Source organism: Myotis yumanensis, unplaced genomic scaffold, assembly GCF_028538775.1.
Source record: "Myotis yumanensis isolate MYYU_CA2020_CCGP unplaced genomic scaffold, mMyoYum1.0.hap1 SCAF_2, whole genome shotgun sequence".
Lineage (NCBI taxonomy): Eukaryota > Metazoa > Chordata > Mammalia > Chiroptera > Vespertilionidae > Myotis > Myotis yumanensis.
Genome location: NW_027223753.1, coordinates 137,807,320 through 137,833,247, shown reverse-complemented (window position 1 = coordinate 137,833,247; position 25,928 = coordinate 137,807,320). Strand labels below are relative to the sequence as shown.

Below are 25,928 nucleotides of genomic sequence, written 5' to 3'. Positions count from 1 at the left end.
TCAGCCACCAGCCCGCTTTGCGCGCGCACCACCGCACCACCGTACCTTTAAATTTTCCACACTGCGCCTTCTCTGAGCCTCGTAATGCTGTTGTTTTTCCTTCTAGTTGAAGAGTCTCTCCTCAGCCAGCCTTCCTGTGGTTCTGGTTGATGTCCGTTCCGTCTTTTAGTTGTATTTTTGAAGTGGTTGTTTGTGGCAGCAGTCTCCGGTGTTTACCTATGCCGCCATCTTCGATTCTCCTCAAATCTGATCTTTTTGTCTGCTTTTCATTGTTATCCCATGTCCTCTAGTAATTTGTTGGTTTTACTTTTGTCCAGAGTTTAAAATGGTTATCTGTGGGAGGGTTAATATGGTATAATCTACTCTATCTTATTGGAAGTGGAACTCCTCCTTCCTGTATTCTTAAGCTTAGTTAATTTGTTCATCATCCTTGTCTTCAAATTTAAAGACCCCAGTTTCCCCAACCCAAACTAACCAGTCAGTAGATCATAATAATCCTATCTCAGGTATGCTTCCTGAATCTCTTGACACATAACCTCCGTAGAGCTACTGCTTTAGATTAAGTCCTCATTTAACTGGTCTTACTTGCCTCAGTCACTTCCCATATTGCTTGAGTTATCGTCCTAAAAAGCATTCCTCATTATGTTGCTCTCTTGTTTCAAGTTCTCTCTAAACTTCTGTAGGATTAAATCCACTTGGCTTGGTCTACAAAACCACTCATAATCCAATCTATGTCCTGCTATTGCTCCACATAGAACCTGTGCTCCTGATAAATTAAGTTTTTCTCTGTTCCTTGGACATATCAGAACTTTCCTTGTTTTTGTATTTTGTACTTTGCATCCCGCCTTCTTGGGCTATCCATTTGCATTTGGCTTTTCTAGATTTAGTTTTAAAATTCAATTCAAATAACACCTCTTCTGAAAAGTCTTCCTTGGGTAGGTTACCTCTGTCCTCAACATCTCTCTTCTATATTCCTACAGATCTTAGAAATTTGAGTGTCAAGTTGGTTGGTCTGCCTACCTAATTTTATCATCCATCTATCTATCATCTCTCTATCTATCATCTATCTGTCATCTATCTATCATTTATTTAGCTAGCTATCATTTATCTGTCATCTATATAATGTTTCCCTAAGTAGATTCTTATCTTCTCAGTCAAGGTGTTGTGTCTTTCAAATATGTTTTTTTTCCATATCTATGATGTCTAGTTAGCATTCTTTACCCTATAATGATATTACAAAGAATATATCTCAGCAATGCTACTCAAAGCAATAATTTTACATATGGAAATTAAAGGTCACAAAACCAAAGGGAGATACTAATCAGCCACTTTATATATTATTCTGTTATTTATTGTTTTTAAGCACCACGTCCCTCCCCACCAAACACTTCTAAAGACTACTGCAAGAATGGTGGAACCTGGGACAATGGCAAATGCCAGTGTCCAGAAGAGTGGAAAGGATTAAGATGTACAATAGGTAAGTTTTTTGGGGATAATACTAAGGTGTGAGGTTTAGGTGACTGTTGTGTTAATTAAGACAGCAGCAAAGTTTTTCAAAGCTTCTGTTAATGATTATAGTAACAGTGAGCATAATGATGATGGCTTTAAGATGTATTTGTTAGCTGGATAGCAAAAGTTGAGTTTTCTTCTTGGGCTATTTCCCTGTATGTTCAATACACCTTGTCCGTTTCCCAACTATCAAGTTTCTCTGTAAACTCGACACTGCTTTTCCTTCTGGATGCAGTGTCCAGCACAGAGTAATGGGTGAAGTTGTTTTCACAGGTCCTTCAACTGGTGATAAGCCATATCATCATTTTAAATATCACAATTCTAACACATTTAACTTTTCTAAAATCATGATGCATCTTTCTAGCTAAGTATATACTTGGATGCAGTTTTTGTCTTTTCTTCCTTTCTCTTAAAGAGATGTTATTAATTTAGTGGTTTGACTTTTTGACTTCAATCAAAGGTATCTCAGGATTGAAGTTCAACATCACTTGTTGATCTGCAGTGCACTTCTCAGCACTCTGCACACTTCATGCTGCCTGCTTAGGATCCAGAATTCCAGGAACACACTCCTACCATTTGTTACACTCCTACCAGTTAGCATATTCCACATACTCACAACTTTGGCTTTTATGCTTTGACCACATCCTCATGTTGCTCTTTGCCATTCTAGGTTTTCAAGATTTCAACTAATTTGATACATTATTCTTGCTGATGTGTTAATGATCATATCCCACCTCTGGCAAGTTATATATTGTGCACATTTTAACTGGAATCTGTTATCTAGCATACTAGTTATCTTAATGGAAATAACCAGATAAGAAAGTATGAAGTTCTTGCCCAGCCAGTGTTGCTCAGTGGTTGAGCATAGACCTATGAACCAAGAGTTCATCAGATTCCCCGTCAGGGCACAAGCCCGGGTTATAGGTGTGCAGGGGGCAGAAGAGGAAACTTATTTTTATATGATTCTTCTAGTTGCCAGGCATGCTTCATATCTCAATGGTTCTCTCTCATCGATGTTTCTATCTATCTGTCCCTCTCGCTTCCTCTCTCTCTCAAATTAATAAAAACTTGTGTGTTTTTTTTTCAAAAAGAAAGAAAGTATTAAGTTCTTGGTGGGTCAATGAGCCCTATAAGCTTTCTATTACCCTTTAAATTATACTGGCTAGGTTTTGAATTTTGACTTTTGTCTGGTTTGAAATTTCAAAAGAAAAGTATAATTTAAAATGAAAAAAATTTCTTTTAATTATAGTTAATTTCTGTGAAAACAGTACCGATGGGAGTTTTACTTTTGGCAAAATTGCAGTGGGAAGATATGGACCTTCCTTGGAAGTATGTGGCAAGGACACTCCAAATGGTATGTGTTTTTTTAAAACATCTTCCTTGTTTAGGCATACAAACCACTATACTGGGTTACATCTACCATCCCTCCAACTAGTATTAGGTTCCTGGAAGAGGCATCAAGGAAGGCTTTGTAGAGGGTTTGGTTCCCTTTTATGATGCCAATGTTCAAAGTTTAGGGTGTTACCTCACATAATCCTAATTTTCCTGAAAAACCTTACTATGGATCAGTTGTACTTCTTCAATTGGTTTATTTTTCCAGCTTATTCTGTCTCCTGGAGTGTGATCAGGTTCCCATCTGCTTCTTAAGTTATATAATTTGTCTCAATGTAAACAATTAGCTAAACTATTGACTTATACCATATCTGTGAAGGGACACATATACAGGAGCATGTAGTTGCTGTGGCCATCTTTGCAAACACTCTCTTTTTCTTTTTGTTAAAGCGGGCACGCCAAGAGCAACCCGGCTATGCAATGTCACTGAAGATGGAGAGATAGAATTACAAAATGCGACATTAGGAAATTGCAATATAAATCTGGACATCCTGAAAGACCAGGTATGTCCTATGGCCCATGTGATAGGCAACCGGAAAGAAACCTGTTGGTCAAATCAATGCTTTTTAAAACTTTCAAATTAGAAATAACAAAAACTAGTAACTAAACCTTTGTTGTTGTTGTTGTTAATCCTCACCTGAGGATAATTTTTTCATTGATTTTTAGAGAGAGTAGAAGGGAAGGAGAAGGAAGGGGAGAGTGTGTGTGAGAGAGAAACATTGATGTGAGAGAGATACATCCTTTGGTTGCCCCCCACACTCACCCCTACCAGGGCTGGGAATGAACCTGCAACCCAGGTATGTGCCCTTGACTAGAAATTGAATCCGAGACCCTTCAGTGTGCTGGCCGATGCTCTAACCACTGAACACACAGACAGGGCTAAAGCTTTTATTTTTTTAAATTGACATCTATTTGTAAAAAAGACTAGCTGAATATGTTGGTTCTGCAAATTTCAGCAAATGATAATCTATAGCACATTTATTAACGGCCTCATCATTTTTAAGTCAGTGCAGTTTTGACCAAAATAGATCTGACATTGGAGACCAAAAACGAAGGTATTTTGCTTGGCCAGTGTTGCTCAGTGGTTGAGCATTGACTCATGAATCAGGTCAGGGCACATGCCCAGGTTTTGGGCTTAATCTCCAGTAGGGGGAATGCAGAAGGCAGCTGATCAATGATTCTCTCTCATCATTGATGCTTCTATCTCTCTCTCCTTTTCTCTGAAATAAATAAAAACATATTTTTAAAAAGGGAAGGTATTTTAAGGGTCTACTGGACCAGAACACTGAGGAAAAACTATGAGGCCTTTTGAGACAGGAAACTCCAGAAGCTGATGAGAGTCTCAGGGCTGTATCCATGAGCGGGTGGAATGGGAAGTACATCTAAGTAAATATTTTTTCATGCAAATTAAATTATTTTGACTAAGGAGATACCCAAACACAAATGCATGGAATTGCTAACACCTGGGGCCAAATAAGGGACAGAAGAGGAAACTTATCTTTATGTGGTTCTTCTAGGTGCCAGGCATGCTATATATTATCTCATTTAGTTTTTATAGAACCTCTGAGAGCTAGGTGTTATTCCCATATTATAGATAATTACAGCTGATAACACTTACTCATTATTGAGCACTGACTGCATGCTAAGTGCTATGCTGAACATTTTACACATGCTGTTTTATCACATTTAATTCCTGTAACACCCCAATAGGTACGTATGAATGTACTCTTTTTATAGATGAGAAAACTTTGTTTCTGAGAAGTGCAGTATTTTGCCTGATAAGTCACAGCCCAAAGCGATGGTGCTGCTTTTTATTTTACAGTCCACACTGAACCATATTGGCTCCCTAATTATACATGGGCAGGGGTGAAGGTGGGAGTAGGAGTGGTAGGAGGATGTGGAGGTGGTGTCAACCACGTAGGTAGTGCCAGCCACACAGATTGTGGGAACGACTTCATGCTCTGGAATCTGACAAAACAGTGTTTGACTATTAGCTCTGCCACTTCTAAGCTGCATGAACTTTGGGTGAGCTCCTTACCCTCTCCAAGGCTTTAAATAGGGATGAGAATGCTCAACTCAGTGTTGTTTTGCGGATTAAATGTAGTAACACCTGTAAAACATTTAGCAGTGCCTAGATCGCAGCAGGAACCTGGATATGGAATGAGAGCATTGTTACTGTCTACTGATGGGATATTGCTTCCAACTCTTTCCCAAGCTTGAATAGCCTGTGACTTTGGTTTGGTTTTTGAAACGATGCTGCCATCTAGTGAAAAACTGAGAGAGATAGGGAGAGAGAGAGAGAGAGAGAGAGAGAGAGAGAGATTGACCTCCAGCCCCACTAGTGACAGGATTAACATGTTGTAAGTGCACAGCAGAGCCCGGGGGCCAGTTGGTACCTGAGGTTGTCTAGGTCAGTGCTGCCCACACTATCTGTGCTGAAAAGCTAGTTTTAGAATTTCCAACCCATTGTAGGCCAATAATCATGTACAATACAATAAAAATGAATAACTTGGAAAATGAAATGAAAAAGACATAAAATACAAATCCATTTAAAAATTATTATATGCAACAGCATAGAATTGTTATATGAGATTAGAATTGTTATATAAGTTATACAAGAAAAGAAACAGATAATGAAAAACTAAGTGGAGATTGAGGAGACTGAGATTCAACTAAATTTCAGCTCATTCATATGTAGTTGTTTGAAGTGTTTCGATGTAGTTGTAAAAAGTTAGGTTTGCTTCTTTTTTTAAAACAGATACATAATTCATCAAAAAATCCTTTAATTATTTCTGAAGAAGTCCAGGTTTTAACATCTAATATCAGTAATTTAAATTCTGAGAGCATCGCTTCTGCTACTGATGTGGTTGGACAGATCTTCAACTCATCCAGAAATGCATCACTTGAGGTAAAACTCACAAGGTTTTTTAAAAAGGGAGGGGAAGAAAGAAAAGAAACTCATCCCAAACTTTACCCCTTATTCCAGGATATGGACTTGGGCATGATTTAGGTTGCTTAGAACCATTTTGCAGAGTACTCTTTCTGAGAGAAGCTCAAAGAAATAAAGGGCTCTTTGTCCAAATATTCTCTTTGAGGGTAGTCACAATGATCATTACCATGTTAAATCCGGAAAGCCTATAACAAACAACTCTGTTTCATCTTATTAATATGTTTACCAACTGCATTTGGCCTCAGCATCCCTATTCAATTCCAAGTAACTGATGAAATGGTCTTCCAAGGAACTCACTTTGGAACATGATGTTTTAAACCGATCTCTTCCTGTTAAGCATATTTGCATTTTAGCTTTAGCTTTTAAAAAACTTTGGCCTACTTTACATTTCTGATACTATAAACTGCTAAACTCTGGTACCTGAAGACAAGAACTATAGTCAACATTTATCAGTTGGCACAGCTTGGGTACTGGTCAAACAGGCTATAAGCCACCAAAATGGACTGACCCAGTTTACCAGTTGAATATCGGCATGACCTGAAAATATCTATTCCTTTCTTCTCTTCTCTTTAAATGTTTTATTTCAAAAAATTATTTTATGTTATCCTAGCTCCTTTGGAAATTAAGGGAGATTAAAATCACAAGTTAATAAAAATGGAATTGAAAAATAATGACCACCAAATGTAGAATTTGTGGAAGGATTAGCCAGTAAAGACAGAAGGATATTAATAACCCAGAAGAGGTCAGTTAAACAGTAACCAAATGTACAGAGATCCTTTCAATGTACTTCTGATGTTTTAATTGTAAGAAAACTAGAAATAATTTTACTAACTCTAATAGTTACACTAGGTGTAACTAGTAAGTTATATTAAATATTGTAAGCTGTGATGTTCTGACAATTAAAGCCCTGCACTCTTCTTAGTTTGTTTCTGCATTTGTATCCGAGCATCGGCTTTTGTGTTCCTGGGGATGAGGTGGAGGTTCTGTGAAGACCTTGCTTTGAGGTCAAATTCAGAGACCTAAGCCTTCTAGTTGACTGCCTTAATTTATATTTTCACTGTGCCTTATCTTTATTCTCTCTGCCATCTTCTGTAGATAAAACACTAAGCCTTCAGTTCCACTTGATATCATAATAATCCATGATAATGAAGGTCATGATGATGCCCTTATGATGACTGGTGTCTTCTTCCTGGCAGGCAAAAAGAGTTGCTGTTACAACAGTGAGTCAACTTCTAAATGCCAGTGAAGAGTATTTTAAAGAAGCTGTTGCTGGAGATAGAAAGGCCTTTTCAACGTAAGCACAATTCCAATTTGGAAAGAAAAACCTGACAAAGTGCTGTTTACTTTCCTAGGATAACGCATTAATAGAAATGTCTTTATTTCTCTCATGGATGCGCTCACTGGCTGATTCCTAGGGGATGCAGACTAAAACCTTGGCCTTCTACTGATCATCCGTGACTAGATGGAGTTAGCTCCTGGTTCCAGGTGTGGCCATGGATAGAGAGTAACTGGGATGATTTAGAACTTGTTTTACTAGCCTTAGTTTGGTATGCCCAGCTGGCAGCCAGCATGCACAGCAGGAGCTCCTCATGCTCTTTTCTCAGTTTACACAGCTGCAAGTAACAGCATAACTTTGTAAGACACATTGGTAGCCTCCCACCCACAACTCAGCTCTCCCCAAGTTCCTGGTGTATTTTGATTAAACGTTCCCATGGTTACAATGAACAACAAAAGGGATCCAACTCTACCTGTTTTCTTTCTTCTTGACTCCTATGTTCTGGGTTTCTTTTGGGTGTATATTTAAACTAAAACTCATGTACTTTATTCATAGAGGCCTCCCATTAGGATTCACTGTGTGTGTTTTTATCTTATATATAGTCTTCTTAACTCTTTTAAAATTTAAGTAAATATGCATGCTCATTATGAAAAAATAAAAAATATATAGATGAGAAAATTTTAAAAAATCATTCTGCCTTTATTAACCTGTTGGTATATATTCTTTTTTTAAAAAAAATAATTTTTATTTTTTGAAGTATTACAAAGAGTATCACATATGTCTCCTCCCCCACCCCCACTTGACATTCCCCCGGCCCCTACCCGCTAGTGTTTTGTGTCCATTGGTTATTCTTGTATGCATGCATATAAGTCCTTCGGTTGATCTCTTAACCCGCCCCCCCCAAACCCTCCCCAGGCTTCCCACTGTAGTTTGACAGTCTGTTCAATGCTGCTCTGCCCCTGCATCTACCCCTGTTCATCAGTCTATACTGGTCCCAATTATCTGTCCAAACCTCACTAGAGCCGTCCCAACTTCACTGGGGCCTTTACGGCCTCACCAGGGCCGTCTTGACCTCACCAGGGCCTTCCCGACCTCACCGGGGCCATCCCGACCTCACTGGGGCCATCCCTACCTCACTGGGGCTATCCCTACCTCACCGGGGCCGTTTCAACCTCACCGGGGCCGTCCTGGCCTCACCGGGGCAGTCTCAACCCTGCCAGTGCTGTACATCGCCAGGGTCGTTTCGGCCTCACTGGGGCTGTCCCAACCTCACTAGGGCTGTTTCAACCTCACCGGGGCCGTCCCAACCTCACTGGGGCTGTTTCAACCTCACCGGGGCCGTCCCAACCTCACTGGGACTGTTTCAACCTCACCGGGGCCGTCCCAGCCTCACTGGGGCTGTTTCAACATCACCGGGCTGTCCCTACCTCACCGGGGCCGTCCCGACCTCACTGGGGCCATTTCAACCTCACTGGAGCCGTCCCAACCTCACCGGGGCCATTCTGACCTCACCTGGGCCATTTCGGCCTCACCGGGGCCGTCTCAACCTCACCGGGGTAGTCCCAACCTCACTGGCACCGTCCCGACCTCACCGGGGCAGTGTCAACCTCACCGGGGCCATCCCGACCTCACCAGGGCCATCCTGACCTCACTGGGGCTGTCTCGACCTTTCCGGGGGCATCCTAACCTCACTGGGGCTGTCCCGGCCTCACTGGGACCGTTTCAGCCTCACTGGGGCCGTCCTGACCTCACTAGGGCCGTCCCGACCTCTCCGGGGCTGTATCAGCCTCACTGGGACCACCCTGACCTCACCGGGGCCATCCCAGCCTCACTGGAGAAACACAAATTTGGCACTCTGACCCCTGCCAGGTGGCTCCGCACCAGACAAAATCTCCAGGCGTTCCTGGTGGCTGAACATCCAGTACGCCTGCTCGGCCTTCGCCCTCCACCAACTGCACAGACTGCCTGTCTGCTGTCCCCCAGCGTCCCACCAGAGACTGGAACTGATGGGCGTGCTTGTGTGCCTGCTGGTACCAAGGTTCCACATTGCCGGCCCAGCCGGGCCCAGTCCCGGCCTGTCCCGAACCCGACTCCGCCCCCCTAGAGCGTCCCTCCCGGATGCGAGGAGCCGAAATCTGCAGCCTGCTGGGTTGGGCTCTGTACTTGGTGCCTCTGCACATCCTACTCAGTCTCAATGCTCTTCTTTCTATGCGAGGAGTTGAAATCTGCAGTTTGTTGGGTTGGGCTCTGTACTTGGTGTCTCTGCACATCCTACTCAGTCTCCATGCTCTTCTTTCTTTCCTTCCAGTTGTAGAGCCTCCACTGGGCCAACTTTCCCATGGTTCCGTATGATAGCTGTTTGTCCCACAGTTGGTAGCCTCGATGTTGTTGTGGGAGGCAGCACACACAGGTCTCTTCCTTACACCGCCATCCTGGTTCTACTGGGTCTGCTTCTTGAGCGCGTCTCCCATGGGTGTGAGGAGTTGAAGTCTGCAATTTGTTGGGCTAGGCTGCAAAAGCACAGGTGGGTCTTTTTGTGCACCTGGCACAGCTTGGATGGGGATGTAAATTGATTAGGGCTGGGTCTCAGGGAGTTGCCAGGGCAGAGCAAATAACAATGGTGGCATCTCCACGGCCCCTCGCCTCTCCAGGACACCGGGGTTTTGCGTCCCCCAGTGCCGTCGAGCAGCTGTGTGACAGAGCCTCCCTCGCTTTCTGACCGCTGCAAGGCTGTGCCGCCTCTCCCCGTAGGGTCTGGTGGCTCATGATCCCGCCCGAACCAGCTCAGTGGATTTGAGAGTTTGTAAAAGCGCAGGCGTGTCCTCTTGTGCCTCTGGCACAGCTTGGATGGGAATGTAAATTGAGTAGGGCGGGGTCTCAGGAAGCCGCCAGGGCGGGGCAAACAGCAATGGCAGTGTTTCCGCAGCTCCTAGCCTCACCAAGACACCGGGGCTTTGCGTCCCCCAGTGCCGGCAAGCAGCTGTGCGCCAGAGCCTCCCCCACTTTCCTACCGCTGCAAGGCTGTGCCGCCTCTCCCCGTGGGATCTGGGGCCTCAGAGACCCGCCCAAGCAAGCCAAAAAGCCACGCATCCAGTTGCAGCCCGCCTGGCGCGAGACTGTGTACCTCTGTTTTTGGCACCTCTGTAGCTCCTACTGTCTCACTGCGCTTCTTTCTTTCCTTTCAGTTGTAGAGCTCCCACTGGGCCATCTTCCCCATGGTTCTGAATGGTGGTTGTTTGTCTTATAGTTGGTAGTTTCAATGATATTGTGGGAGGTAGCATGCACAGGTCTACTCCCTACGCCGTCATCTTGGTTCTTGTCGGTATATATTCTTATAAATTTTTTTCTCTGTATGTGCATTACATTACATAATCTATTGATTTAAAACTTGTTTTTTGTCACTTAATAATAGTATATAAACATTTTATATAAATATCTATACATCCACATCATAAATTTTAGATTATTGCATAAATGAGTGAATTTTTATTTAAGAAGTTCTCTGCCACTGGACATTTAGATTCCTTTAAGTGTTTTAATATTTTGAACAATCAACATTCTTGTACATAATCTTTGTTTGCATGAGACATTATTTTGTTGGAAGAAATTCTTACAAATAATTCTCAATTTTCTCATTATTATAACCAGTACTTGTGTTACAGAAGACCAAAGAAATACCAAGCACACTTCCTAGAGAAAGGGAGGGACCCCGTTTATTAACACTAGTGCAGTGGTCGGCAAACTCATTAGTCAACAGAGCCAAATATCAACAGTACAACGATTGAAATTTCTTTTGAGAGCCAAATTTTTTAAACTTAAACTATAGAGGTAGGTCCATTGTTATTAACTTAATTAGGGTACTCCTAAGCTGGCCTTTGCTAAAATCGTCCTCAGTCTGATTGAGGTACTTTCACTGACGTCGACCCCTTCCAACTCTCCCATCCACACTCGTCTTGTATACTTGTTTCATCTATCTCCTTTCGTTCATCCTCTCTATATGTCCAAACCACTTCAACATACCTTTCTCAGTCCTCGACACTACATCTTCTTTCACTCCACAACATTCCCTAAAATTAACTTAATAAACTTTACTTAGAGTTTTAAGTCTTAGTTAAACTATTGGTACGTTGAATAAAACTTGGTATCATACTTAATAATGATATTATTTATTGATAAAATTAAATTCCTTACAATTTACCTTACAATATCCATAAAATTAAATCATGACAATGACTGACAACCACTAATGTGAACAATGGCCTTGCATCTCCTTGGAAAGTTTGGATAAGTCAGGTTTGTATGTTGTTGTTTTTAATTTTAGGCATGATTCCAGGTTCTCATCAATAAGATGACTTTTCAATTTACTCTTGATAAGGTTCATGCTTAAATATGATTGTTCGCTTAAATATGTAGACCCGAATAAGGAAAGAACAACAAACGCTAGTTTTTTCAGTTGATTATATGAGTCAGGAATACTATTCCAGGTGTTAAAAATCAACATATCTTCCTTCTCCAGGTCTTTCAAATCAGACCACTTGTGCTGTGACCTAAGTTCACATTTGTTTTTCTCCAATATTTCTATATCAGCACAAAGACGTTCTGTTATGGGTTGGCTCAACGAGATAGACCACCGACTCAGAATTTAAATTTAAAAGCCTTTTATTAAACTGGCCAGCTGACCACAGCACCTATCTTCCCCTCTGGAAGATTCGGAGCATGTGGCCCCGACCAAGTGTGCAGCAAGATCTTTTATTGCCAACTACCCAGTGTTAGAAAAAAAGAAAAAACCAACTACAAAGCGGTTCATTAGCCGTTCCTGGTACTGTCAGGGTAAAAAGTTTACATAAAATTTACGAGCAGGGTCATACCTGGCTGGGTTCAATCATAACACATTGCTTTTTTAGCGAGATAATTAGCAATTTTTCTCTCCCATGGTCCCTGCCCTTGACACAATCAGTAACTTTTTCCAGGCCGCAGTCCCTCCCCCCAACACATTTAGTAAGTTTCTCATGTTTCATTTCCTCCCGCTAGCACAGTTCAAATTTTGAACTCCACAGTTCTTTGGTTTTTAAATCCAGCAATTGCATTTCAAAGTTGCCAATGTCAATATTAAAGGGAGAAAAATTTAATTCTGTTACAGAAGCATTGAGAGGTTTTTTTAACAAAGGTAACGTCGCTTTGCTGTTTCTGAATTCCTGAAACCTGTTGAGAAAAGCTTCCCTCATATTTAAAATACTGCACGTGGTATTTTGTGGAAGAGCCACACTCAAGGGGCCAAAGAGCTGCATGTGGTTCCTGAGCTGCTGTTTGCCGACCACTGCACTAGTGGACTCCGGGAATAATTTCCAAATCAGAGTGAAGAAACATGCAGAGAGCCTGTCTATATATATCCCGCTGGGGTCTTTGTCTTGCAGATATGCCCCCTGCCCCCTTCGTGGCCCTGCAGGAAGGCCCCCAGGTGTCAGGCCAAATCAGATGATCTGTCCTGGGGTCAGCGATAACAACCCCCCCCCCCCCCCCCCCCCCCGCAGGGCAGTGCATTGTTCACAGTTTTTATGGCCTGACACCGTGCAAGACCAGTTTCCTCCTCACCTGTTGAGTCTTTAAAGTAGAAAGAGCACAAAAGCATGAAATAGAACATTCAAAATATTATAATTCTGAGAGAGGATGGTAAAGGTTGTGCAAAGAGTTTAACTGGTGTGTTGTATGACTTCAAATTTCTAGGAGTGTGGTTACTCCCTTTTTTAAAAAAAATCCTTACCTGAGGATATTTTTCCATTGATTTTTAGAGAGAGTAGAAGCAAGAGAGAGAGAGAGAGAGAGAGAGAGAAACAAACAGAGAGACAGAGAAACATTGATGTGAGAGAGATACAATGATTGGTTGCCTTTGCACACAGCCCAAACGGGGCCGGGGATTAAGCCTGCAACTGAGGTACATGCCCTTGACTGGAATCAAACCCAGGACCCTTCAGTCCACGGGCCAATGCTCTATCCACTGAGCAAAACCAGCTAGAGCCACTCCCTTTTTTTTGAAGCTGGAGAAGGAAGTGGCCAGGGGGTCCAGGTCTATGTTGAGGGAACATGGAGACTGAGAGCCAGAGTCCCTTCAGAGCTGAGGCTCTGTGTTTGCAGCCTTGCTAGAGGGGGGAAGGGGAGTAGTGGACGCTTTTGGTGAGAAAGCTAAGGAAAGAGATGTAGGACTTGGCTGAGAAAGTCAGATCATGATGCAGATGAGAAACTTAACAATAAATAATTATGAATTTTACTGGCTTAAGACATGGAGAAAAAAAGAATTTTGTGTGTAATATCCAAATGGCTACAAAGAAAGTGGTTAGAGGATAAACGACCATTTTAAATATAGAACACATTGAAATATGAAATAAGATAACCACACTCAGTTCCTCCTTCCTCCCACTCTAGATTTCTAGTTTGTCTTTCTAATCATGGTCTATCAGTTACCTTCTCCCTTGTGATCTTTATGTAAGTCCTGTGGATTCAGTTCCTTCATTTCATCTCAGTCTCCAGTCTCAAGGCCAGGTCACCAACCCCTTAGCCCTCCTGAGGAGAATGTTCCTGATGAGCTGCCATCAGAGGTCATGTCTCACTTTCCTCTCTCCCCAGGAAAGGAAACTAATCGCTGCCTGGAGCAACTCTTCTTTTCCAAACTCCTTCCCCCGAGTCTCCTCACAGGCACCAGGCCTCAGTCTTCCATCTCACTTTGTTTTCTTCATTTATAGTTTCTTCTTTGTATCCTTAAGCTGCTGAACTCCCTTTCTACACTCAGTGAGAAAAGTGTAGAGGGTGAGAGTACAAAAGAAGAGAGTGTCAGGGAAGAAAGAATCCATTTCAGCTTTATTGTAAAGAGGCATGTGGACTCTCCTGGGAATCTAAGAACAGAATTATAATGGAGCCTGCAGGTGGTAAGGCCTCAAGGCAGCTTTGAAGGTCTCAGAGGAATCTGTGAGTCTTCCCTCTGGAACAATAGCCTTTGGAGTCAGACAATCTTGGGTTCATATCTTAGTGTTGTTATTCATTGATTTTGGCCGAATTACTTCATATCTCTTTGAAGAGCCTTGAAAGGGCGAGGGCTACGCCCTCCATCTTGCCTCAGGTTAAGGGCTACGTCCTTTCTCCTCCCCTTACTCCAACCCCCCCCCCCTATAAAGCCCGTCTCTACTCCAACCCCCCCCCCCCCCCCCTTATAAAGCCCGTCTCTACGCGGGGGTTCCCTCTCTCAGCCACTTGGTTTGCCGTTGTGTCGGTGAGTCTGGTGGATGGGGAGCTCAAGCTAGCTTGAAATACAGATTCTTATGCTTTTGCATCGGATTGGCTGGCTCCCTGATGTGGTTTCTTGGGGATCTTGAAATCTGGGCATAACAAGCCTCAGATTCAATGTGATATGGGAGTAATTCTGAATTTTACTTCAGTAAGGTTTTTGTGAAGCTCAAATGAGATGATGTATGTAAATCACTAGCATAATACCTACATACATATAAGTCTTAAAAAAAAAAGGTCGCCCTAACTGGTTTGGCTCAGTGGATAGAGCATCGGCCTGCAGACTGAAGGGTCCCAAGTTCTATTCCGGTCAAGAGCATATACCTTGGTTGCGGGCGCATCCTCAGTAGGGAGTGTGCAGGAGGCAGCTGAATTGATGTTTCTCATCAATGTTTCTAACTCCCTATCCCTCTCCCTTTCTCTCTGTAAAAATCAATAAAATATATTTAAAAAAAGTTCATGTCTTTATAATGAACACGACTCAATAAACATATTTACTTCATATCTTTACTCCTAGTTTCCGCTTTCTAATAATTTAATCCTGTTCATGATGTTGGGGAAACAGAAAAAAAATATTGTCCCGAGGTCGACCAAGATGGCGGCGTAGGTAAACACCGGAGACCGCTGCCGCAAACAACCATTTCAAAAATACAACTAAAAGACTGAACGGACATCACCCAGAACCACAGGAAGGCTGGCTGAAGAGAGACTCTACAACTAGAAGGAAAGAGAACAGCAAATCGAGGCTCAGAGGCGGCGCAGTGTGGAAAATACAAAGGTACCGAGGTGCGCGCGAAAGCGGGCTGGTGGCTGAGGGCGCGGTTGTCGTTTTCTGCCGGGAGTGAGTCTCAGACTCTGGGCTCCAGATCCGGGCGAGTCTCTAGGGACCCAGACTCAAACGGGAGAAGCGGGATTACCCGGCATCAGTTGGAACCTGAGGGCAGCTTTCTCTCCGAGGTTTGCAGCGGCTGCCGGGGTTCTGAGAAGCAGAGCCTCTGGGAACGGGACTGAGCGTGGCCATAACTGCTCCCTCCGCCCGCCCTGTTGATCCCGCCCCGCCCAAAGCCTGCGCACAGCCATTTGCCGATCGCCTCAGGCAAAGGCTGGATTAGCGCCTCCCCAGAAGACAGACGTTTTCCGCACAGCTGATTCCTATAGCCAGTCGGCCTGAGGGTCAAATCCCCCTAGTGTTAACTACAACAATTAAGGCTTGGCTAGAACAAGACTGCGCACAGAGACCACAAGGGGGTGCACCAAGAAAGCATAAAAGATGCGGAGACAAAAAAACATGACAGAAATGGAGGATATGGAGCTAAGAATCGCAATTTTGAGGGCTTGCCATAAATTTGTGCAGAACCTCACGAAAACTAATGAGACCCTCGATGCTACGATAAAGAAATTAGAAAGTAAGCATACACGGACTGAAATAAAGAATATTATACCCAATAGCAGACCAGAGGAGTACAATAATCAAACCAAAGATTCGACAAAAAGCACCCAATTGGAAAAGCAAAATGAAAAAAGAATCCGAAAGTGTGAAGATAGTGTAAGGAGCCTCTGGGACAGCTTTAAGCGGTCTAATATCAGAGTCATTGGAGTGCCAGAAGATGAGAGACAGCAAGATATTGAAAACCTATTTCAAGAAATAATGGCAGAAAACTTCCCTCACCTGGTGAAAGAAATGGACTTACAGGTCCAAGAAGCGCAGAGAACCCCAAACAAAAGGAATCCAAAGAGGACCACACCAAGACACATCATCATTAAAATGCCAAGAGCAAAAGACAAAGAGAAAATCTTAAAAGCAGCAAGAGAAAGAGGCTCAATTACCTACAAGGGAATACCCATACGACTGTCAGCTGATTTCTCAACAGAAACTTTGCAGGCCAGAAGGGAATGGCAAGAAATTTTCAAAGTGCTGAATACCAAGAACCTACAACCAAGATTACTTTATCCAGCAAAGCTATCATTCAGAATTGAAGGTCAGATAAAGAGCTTCACAGATAAGGAAAAGCTAAAGGAGTTCATCACCACCAAACCAGTATTATATGAAATGCTGAAAGGTATCCTTTAAGAAGAGGAAGAAGAAGAAAAAGGTAAAGATACAAATTATGAACAACAAACATGCATCTATCAACAAATGAATCTAAGAATCAAGTGAATAAATAACCTGATGTACAGAATGAACTGGTGATTATAATAGAATCAGGGACATAGAAAGGGAATAGACTGACTATTCTTGGGGGAAAAAGGGGTGTGGGAGATGCGGGAAGTGACTGGACAAAAATCATGCACCTATGGATGAACACAGTGGGTGGGGAGTGAGGGTGGAGGGTGGGGTGGGAGCTGGAAGGAGGGGAGTTATGGGGGGAAAAAAGAGGAACAAATGTAATAATCTGAACAATAAAGATTTAATTTAAAAAAAAAAAAAAAAAAAATATTGTCCCAACCCAGAAATGCTCTCTATAAAGGTAGTAGAGAAAGAAAACACTTATATTATTGAATAAACACTAAACCAGTGTGTGACACACACCACAGGAAAACCTCTAAGACAGGGGTCTTCAAACTACAGCCTGCGGGCCACATGCAAATACAAATATTGTATTTGTTCCCGTTTTGTTTTTTTACTTCAAAATAAGATATGTGCAGTGTGCATAGGAATTTGTTCATAGTTTTTTTTTTAAACTATAGTCCGGCCCTCCAACGGTCTGAGGGACAGTGAACTGGCCCCCTGTTTAAAAAGTTTGAGGACCCCTGCTAAGAGCTTGCAAAAACAGACAAGAATCTCACCTCTTTTATATAAACTGACAGATATAACCCAGTACATACATGTTTTCAGATAGACAATGACTAGTCCTCAATTAAGAGAAGTTGACAGCACTATTTGTCAGACATAGGATATCGTAACATTACCTGGTAAGTGAGGTGACCATTTGTGGGAGCTAACTGACTTTATCCAGAGGCAATACAAACTTCTCATATCCTTATTACAGGAGGTAGTTTTGTAAGTTGGAGCAAAATGTCCAATCAAGGAAGTTAGGCCCCCATTCTCCCACAGAAACTGGGAAATAGGGGTACTATCTGTCTTAATGTTTACATTTCAAAGAGATGGCTTTCATGTCCTTGAGAAGACATTCCTAGGTCAAAGCTGACAAAATGTCAATGTAGTCTTCAAAAGAATTTATTTATATTTCAAAGAGAGGAGAAAGTATTTGCAACATTTCTAAAATAAAATGTTCAAGGAAAAAGGAGGGGAGGACAATTTCTTCCCGTATTTTCAGCAGGAAGAATTAAACCTCTTCTTCTTAATTTGTATTTGTCCTTACAAATGATATAATGCTCTCTCTGGTCCCCCTCTAAACCATGACTTTCCTGGTATATCTGCTGTACGAAATAGAAAATTCCTAAGTGAAAAAATCTGTTTTTTTCTACTCCTTTGTATCAAGTTGATGACCAGCTTCCAGATTGGGTATTCTGAGGCAGGCACCCATCTGTAATCCAATTAGTTATGGCAAGAGGAAGAAAGAATCAAATAGAGGTGGCTGTGACTAGAGCTACCCTTTGAAAGTGGTTCTGAACATGGATGGCAAACACCACCCTCCCCCCGCCACCCTCACCCCCGGCCATATATTTAGTATGTCTTTCCCTTTGTCCTTCAAATGCCCGAATGAGCTCCTCTTAGTATTCCCAGTGTTTTCTGGAACACTAACTCCTTAGTAGGTATTCAATGGATATTGTTGGTTAAATAACTACATGAATTATGTTCTTAGCAGGTTGGAGTCTTGTCAGGTTGAAAGCAACTCTGGAGTAAGATTGTTATTTATTAAGTGGGCAATACATAGTGGTAAATTTCTGGAAATTACAGGAAATGTTGTTATGAATGTAAAACCTTTGAAACAGAGAAGCCAACTTGAATGTTTCCATATGAATGATTATTACATCCTCTTTATAAGGTGTTTTATTTTAAAATTTCTCTTTTTTATCTCTCTTGGGGAAGGGAAAAGATATTTTAGTGGCAGATATAAAGATTTAAAATTTTGAGCGATTATGTTTTCATGAAATTCTTCAGTTTCTGGCAAAACTAGATTGAACCAGTTATGGTATATATAGAGACTTTGTTTTGTCAAGTACAGAAATAATGCAAATATTTCTTATAGGAAACAAACTGACAGGTTCCCTTCACTCCCTCCCACTTTCCATTTAATGTATTTTTGAACTTATCCAAGATAGAAAAGAACATTGTGAAAACCTGCAATATTTGGTTATGGGTCAATGAGTTCAAAGTTCTGTTGTTCCATAGTTCCGTATGAACTGTCACCTCAGGAATGAACAATTTTCAAGAGATGATTTGTATCCCAAAGGCTTTGGGTGAGAGGAGGGAGTTGAATAAGTAGAAATTGAGTCTTACCACTGGAGAAACAAGAATCTCATGCCTGGCCAATGGTGGGTGGCAACACCATCCTTCTATGTGAAGAGCAGCATGATAAAGTTTATTTCTATTGGGAAATTTGTCAATCCAGTGTTCCAGTCTTCTGGCATCAATGTAGAAGGTACCCTTCAGTGGAGATAGTCCACCAGAGCTTTTAAAAAAGGTGTATATAACAAAGGATGAGTCTGCTAAAGAAATCAGTTATTTTTAGGTCATTGTGTTGATGAGTTCTGTGGTCATACCTTTCTACTGGAACATGGGAGAGAACATACACACACCTCTGATTTTACAATGAATCTCTTGACTATCATATTGTTATGTTTTATTCTATGCAGGCTTATTACCGAAATGGAGAATTATTCCCTGTCTTTGGGCAATAATTCAGTGGTGGACCCTAATATAGCAGTACAGTCTGTCACTTTAGATCCGGAAGACACTGGGGGGTCTACAGGTGTTCTCTTCACTGTGCAGAAAGGTGAGCTATTCGTTTTCTGTGCTTGTAATATCAGAGAGCATTCTGCTACCAATCATAAATAATGATTTATTCATGAAAATGTAGACTTTTAAAATATACTTTTTCCCCCCTCTCATAGGAGCTAGCGATTCTCTTCTTTCTGGTACCACATGTGTAAAAACAAAAGAGGACGGTCTTCATCCAGATACAATGACTGAACTTCAGATCTGGCTCAATACATCAACAAGTAGGTCTCAAACTTTGTTATATTTTTAAAAATGCACCCAAATTCATGGAATTAATAATTTTAAAATCACTGAGTGCAAAATAATGTTTACATCGTTTCACACTGAATAATTTGCATTTGAGTATGTTAGAGCTCTTCCAGATTACAGTAATCTCTACAATTCTAGGTCATAGAGATGATTACTTTTCTTCTGTCTTCCTTTTCAAAAATATTTTGGAGGATAGTAGAATTGAAATGCCCTGGCCATGGACACAAATCTGTTTTCTAATAAAAATCTAGCTAATGTGGCTCATTAAAAAAATACATTTAAAAAATATTCAGTCACAAGCTCTGTCCATGGCACTCACCTACTAGGATTCATCCTATAACACCTGTGCTGGGATATTTTAGGTAATTGACCCAGGCATCACTTACTAGTACCAATTTTCAGTTATTTCCACTAATATGGTGCCAAGCATGGCCTCTCTATTCTCTTGCACATGGCCCTGCAGAAATTCTTATGTCTAACTTGAAATGTTTGTAATTTACAAAGTCTAAAAAAGGTGTTTTTTTTTTATTGCTAAAAGTATTACAAAGGGTATTACATATGTGTACTTCCCCCCGCCCCCCCCCCCCCCCCCCCCCCCGCCGCCCTTGACAATCCCCTGGCCTCCCTTACCCCCCAGTGTCTTATGTCCATTAGTTATGCTTATATGCATGCATACAAGTCCTTCGGTTGATCTCTTACCCCCCTCCCTCCTGCCCCCCAACCCTCCCTGGCCTTCCCACTGCAGTTTGACAATCAGTTTGAGGCAGCTCTGCCTCTGTATCTATTATTGTTCAAAAGTTTGTAATGGTCTTTATTATCCATGAATGAGTGAGATCATGTGGTATTTTTTCTTCATTGACTGGCTTATTTCACTTAGCATAATGCTCTCTAGTTCCATCCATGCTGTCGCAAATGATAAGAGTTCCTTCTTTTTTACAGCAGCATAGTATTCCATCGTGTAGATGTACCACAGTTTTCTAATCCATTCATCTACTGATGGGCACTTAGGCTGTTTCCAGATCTTAGCTATGGTGAATTGTGCTGCTATGAACATCGGGGTGCATATATCCTTTCTGATTGGTGTTTCTGGTTTCTTGGGATATATTCCTAGAAGTAGGATCACAGGGTCAAATGGGAGTTCCATTTCCAATTTTTTGAGGAAACTCCATACTGTCTTCCATAGTGGCTGCACCAGTCTGCATTCCCACCAGCAGTGCACAAGTGTTCCTTTTTCTCCACATCCTCTCCAGCACTTGTCGTTTGTTGATTTGTTGATGATAGCCAGTGTGACAGGTGTGAGATGGTACCTCATTGTTGTTTTGATTTGCATCTCTCGGATGATTAGTGACTTTGAGCATGTTTTCATATGTCTCTTGGCTTTCTGAATGTCCTCTTTTGAAAGGTGTCTATTTAGATCCTTTGCCCATTTTTTGATTGGATTGTTTATCTTCTTTTTGTTAAGTTGTATGAGTTCCCTATAAATTTTGGAGACTAGGCCCTTATCAGATGACGTTGGCAAATATGTTTTCCCACGCAGTGGGTTTTCTTGTTGTTTTGTTGATGGTTTCTTTTGCTGTGCAGAAGCTTTTTATTTTGATGTAGTCCCATTTGTTCATTCTCTCTTTAGTTTCAACTGCCCTAGGAGCTGTATCAGTGAAGTAATTGCTTCGGCATATGTCTGAGATTGTGTTGCCTTTGGATTCTTCTAGAATTTTTATGGATTTCTGTCGTACATTTAATTCCTTTATCCATTTTGAGTTTATTCTTGTGTATGGTGTAAGTTGGTGGTCTAGTTTCATTTTTTTGCATATATCTGTCCAATTTTCCCAACACCATTTATTGAAGAGACTATCTTGGCTCCATTGTATGTTCTTGCCTCTTTTGTCAAATATTAATTGAGCATATTGGTTCGGGCTAATTTCTGGACTCTCTATTCTATTCCATTGATCTATATGTCTGTTCTTGTGCCAGTACCAGGCAGTATTGAGAACAGCGGCTTTGTAATACAGCTTGATATCTGGCATTGAGATCCCACCTACTTTGTTCTTTCTCAGGATCGCTGCAGCTATTCGGGGTCTTTTTTTATTCCAGATGAATTTTTGGAGAGTTCATTCTAGATCTTTGAAGTAGGCCATTGGTATTTTAATGGGAAGTGAGTTGAATTTATAGATTGCTTTGGGTAGTATGGACATTTTAATGATGTTGATTCTACCAATCCAAGAAAATGCTATGTTCTTCCATCTCTTTATGTCTTCCTCTATCTCTTTTTTCAATGTCCTGTAGTTTTCTGAGTAGAGGTCTTTTACCTCTTTAGTTAAGTTTATTCCTAGGTAGCTTAATTTTTTTGGTGCGATGGCAAATGGGATTGATTTTATAATCTCTCTTTCTGCAAGTTCACTATTGATGTATAGAAATGCCTCAGATTTCTTGGTGTTAATTTTGTATCCTGCTACATTGCCAAATTCATGTATTAAGTCTAGTAGTTTTTTGATGGAGTCTCTAGGGTTTTGTATGTATAATATCATGTCGTCTGCAAATAAGGACAGTTTTACTTCCTCTTTTCCAATTTGGATGCCTTTTATTTCTTCTTCTTGTCTAATTGAAATGGCTAATACTTCCAGGACTATGTTGAACAGGAGTGGTGAGAGTGGGCATCCCTGTCTTGTTCCTGTTCTTAGGGGAAATGGTGTTAGTTTTTGTCCATTGAGTATGATGTTGGCTGTGGGCCTGTCATATATGGCTTTTATTATGTTGAGGTATGATCCTTCTATTCCCACCTTGCTGAGAGTTTTTATCAAAAATGGGTGTTGGATTTTGTTGAATGCTTTTTCTGCATCAATTGATATGACCATGTGGTTTTTTTCTTTCAATTTGTTTATGTGATATATCACGTTTATTGATTTACGGATGTTGTACCATCCTTGCATCCCTGGGATAAATCCTACTTGGTCATGGTGTATGATCCTTCTGATGTACTGCTGGATCCGATTTGCTAAGATTTTGTTGAGGATTTTGGCATCTATGTTCATGAGGGATATTGGCCTGTAATTCTCTTTCATTGTGTTGTCTTTACCTGGTTTTGGTATTAGGGTGATGCTGGCTTCATAGAATGAGCTTGGAAGTGTTCCTTCCTCTTGAATTTTTTGTAGTAGTCTGAGGAGGATAGGTGTTAGTTCTTCCTTGAAAGTTTGGTAAAACTCCCCTGAGAAGCCGTCTGGTCCTGGGCTTTTGTTTGCTGGAAGCTTTTTGATGACTGCTTCAATTTCTTCCATAGTTATTGGCCTATTGAGATTTTTAGATTCTTCCTGATTGAGTTTTGGAATGTTGTACTTTTCTAGGAATTTGTCCATTTCCTCCAGGTTGTCTAGTTTGTTGGAGTAGAGTTGCCCGTAGTATTGTTTAACAATCATTTGTATTTCTGTGGGGTCTGTTGTTATTTCGCCTCTATCGTTTCTGATTTGGTTTATTTGGGTTCTCTCTCTTTGCTTCTGGTGAGCCTGGCTAGAGGTTTGTCAACCTTGTTTATCCTTTCAAAGAACCAGCTCTTGGTTTCATTGATTTTCTGTATATTTTTTTGGTCTCTATGTAATTTATTTCTGCTCTAATCTTTATTATCTCCTTCCTTCTGCTCCCTCTGGGGTTTTCTTGTTGCTCTCTTTCTAATTCTTTGAGTTGATGAGTTAGATGATTTACTACCATTTTTTCTTGTTTTATGAGATAGGTCTGTAGAGCTATAAACTTCCCTCTCAGGACTGCTTTCATTGTGTCCCATAGGTTTTGGATTGTTGTGTTTTCATTGTCATTAGTGTCCAGAATGTTTTTAATTTCTTCTTTGATCTCATTGGTAACCCAATCAATATTTAATAACATGCTATTCAGCTTCCAAGTGTTTGAGTATTTTGGGTTGTTTTTATTGTAGTTTATTTCTAACATTATGCCATCGTGGTCTGAGAAGATGCTTTTTATGATTTCAATCTTCTTGAATTTGTGGAGACTTTGCTTGTGACCCAATATGTGGTCTATTTTTGAATATGTCCCATGAGCACCTGAGAGGAATGTATATTCCATGGCTTTGGGGTGAAGTGTTTTGAAGATGTCAATTAAGTCCATCTGATCTAGTGAGTCATTTAGGATTGCTGTTTCTTTGCTGATTGTTTGTCTAGAGGATTTATCCAGTGATGTCAGTGGTATATTAAAGTCCCTTACTATGATTGTATTGTTGTCGATCTCTCCTTTGATATCTTCCAGGAGTTTTTTTATGAATTTGGGTGCTCCTGCATTGGGTGCATATATGTTTACCAGGGTTATATCTTCTTGTTGTATTGATCCCTTTAGTATTATGAAGTGGCCTTCCTTATCTTTTGTTATGGCCTTCACTTTGAGATGTATTTTGTCCGATATAAGTATTGCTACCCCAGCTTTCTTTTCCTTTCCATTTGCCTGAAAGATATTTTTCCATCCCTTCACTTTCAGTCTGTGTGAGTCCCTTCTAATGAGGTGGGTCTCTTGTAGACAGCAGATGTATGGGTCATGTTTTTTTTATCCATTCAGCCACTCGATGTCTTTTGGTTGGAGTATTTAGTCCTTTTACGTTTAAAGTTATTATTGAAAGGTACTTGTTTGTAGCCATTTATTTTTTTGTGTGTGGCTGTTTTCTTTCTGAGCTTTTTATTTCTTCTTTTTACACCAGTCCCTTTAGGATTTCTTGCATAGCTGGCTTGGTGGTGATAAACTCCCTTAGTGTTTTTTTGTCTGTGAAGCTTCTTATTTCCCTTTCAATTTTGAATGATAGCCTTGCTGGATAGAGTATTCTTAGATTCAGTCCTTTGCTTTGCATCACTTTGTAGATTTCCATCCATTCTTTTCTGGCCTGATGTGTTTCTGTTGAGAAATCATTTGATAATCTAATGGGAGATCCCTTGTATGTAACTTTCCGTCTCTCTCTTGCAGCCTTTAAGATTCTCTCTTTGTCCTGAACATTTGCCATGGTAATTATGATGTGTCTTGGTGTGGGTCTTTTCGGGTTCACCTTGTTTGGGACTCTCTGGGCTTGTGTGACTTTTTTCTTCCCCACCTCAGGGAAGTTTTCTGATATTATTTCTTTGAATAGGTTTTCTAAAACTTGTTCATCTTTCTGTTGTTCTGGCACCCCTATTATTTGTATTTTGTTTCATTTCATGTTGTCCCAAAGCTTCCTTAGGCTCTCCTCCTGTCTTTTAATTTTTTTCTCCAATTGCAGTACAGTTTGAGTGTGTTTTGCTTCCTTGTCTTCTAACTCACTAATTCAGTCCTCTGCTTCTTCCAGTCTACTTTTCAATGGTGTTTTTTATTGCAGCTATGTCGCTTTTCATTTCTTCTTGGGACTTACTTAAGTTCTTGATTTTTTCATCTGTTTCTTCTAGCTTCTTGCATATGGTATTGATTTTTTCCTCCGTCCGGTGCATGCACTCTAGGACCCTTATTCTGAATTCTTTTTCCATCATGTTGCATGCCTCTGTCTCACTTAGCTGCTTTTCTGACGAGTCCTCCTTTTCTTTACTTTGGGGGTTTCTTTGTCTACCCATGTTTGATCTCACTGACATGACTAGTTGTTGAGTCATTCAGTGGCTGCTCCCTGGGTGGCAGTGGCTCCTCGGGCTGTGGTTGCTCCTTGGGCGGTTGTGGTAGCAGCTGCTCCTCCGTTGGTAGCAGGGCCTCTGGTGGGTGCTGTTCACAGCTGTGGTGGCTCTTCTGGCTGGTGGAGGGAGGCTTCACACACAGTAACTGTTCCCCAGACAGAGCATATGGTAATCAGGAGGCTGCTTTTGCTTGAATCTGCTGCGTTGATTTAAAGGCACAAAATACAACAAAACAAGGCACAACGTACCAGGCACTGAACATGAATGTATTTATGATATTAATAACCCCAAATAAAGGTGGCCACCCGAGCTAAGAGAGTTAGGAGATAAGGAAGAAAGAAGAGAAAAAGATAGAAGAGAAAAAAGAAAGAAAAAAAAAGGAGTGCAAAAATGAAATTGGAAGAAGGGTGGGGAAAAAAGAAGAAGAAGAAAAAAAGTAAGAGAGAAAAGAGAATGAAGTAGAAGAGGGGAGGAGACTATTTACATGAGGAGAAAACTCCTATAGAACCGCCACTAATCCCAACAAATTACAGCAACAGATTCCTGGAGATGAATACAAACTACAAACAACCAATAATATCAAGCGACGCAAGGGAAAATAGAACCACAGAAATAAGCGGGGGGGTTGGGGGGGCAGAAAAATAAAAAGAATAAGCAGAATAACCTCACAAACAATCCTAAAAAAAACCCCAATATACCTGACAATCAAGCAAACAACAATAAAACAATAGAGAGAGAAAAGAAGAAGAAGAA

General features: G+C 41.1%; 1 protein-coding gene across 1 annotated transcript in view; it reads left to right on the top strand.

Annotated features, from left to right (window-relative positions):
* Positions 1 to 25,928, top strand: part of ADGRG7 (adhesion G protein-coupled receptor G7) — an 88,765-nt gene that overhangs the window by 20,486 nt on the left and 42,351 nt on the right. Inside the window, exons 2-8 of the mRNA XM_070403512.1 lie at positions 1,364 to 1,477; positions 2,759 to 2,863; positions 3,292 to 3,404; positions 5,660 to 5,809; positions 7,048 to 7,145; positions 19,164 to 19,303; positions 19,422 to 19,529. Of these exons, the coding sequence (XP_070259613.1) occupies positions 1,364 to 1,477; positions 2,759 to 2,863; positions 3,292 to 3,404; positions 5,660 to 5,809; positions 7,048 to 7,145; positions 19,164 to 19,303; positions 19,422 to 19,529 (828 nt within the window). The remainder of the gene's footprint in view (positions 1 to 1,363; positions 1,478 to 2,758; positions 2,864 to 3,291; positions 3,405 to 5,659; positions 5,810 to 7,047; positions 7,146 to 19,163; positions 19,304 to 19,421; positions 19,530 to 25,928) is intronic.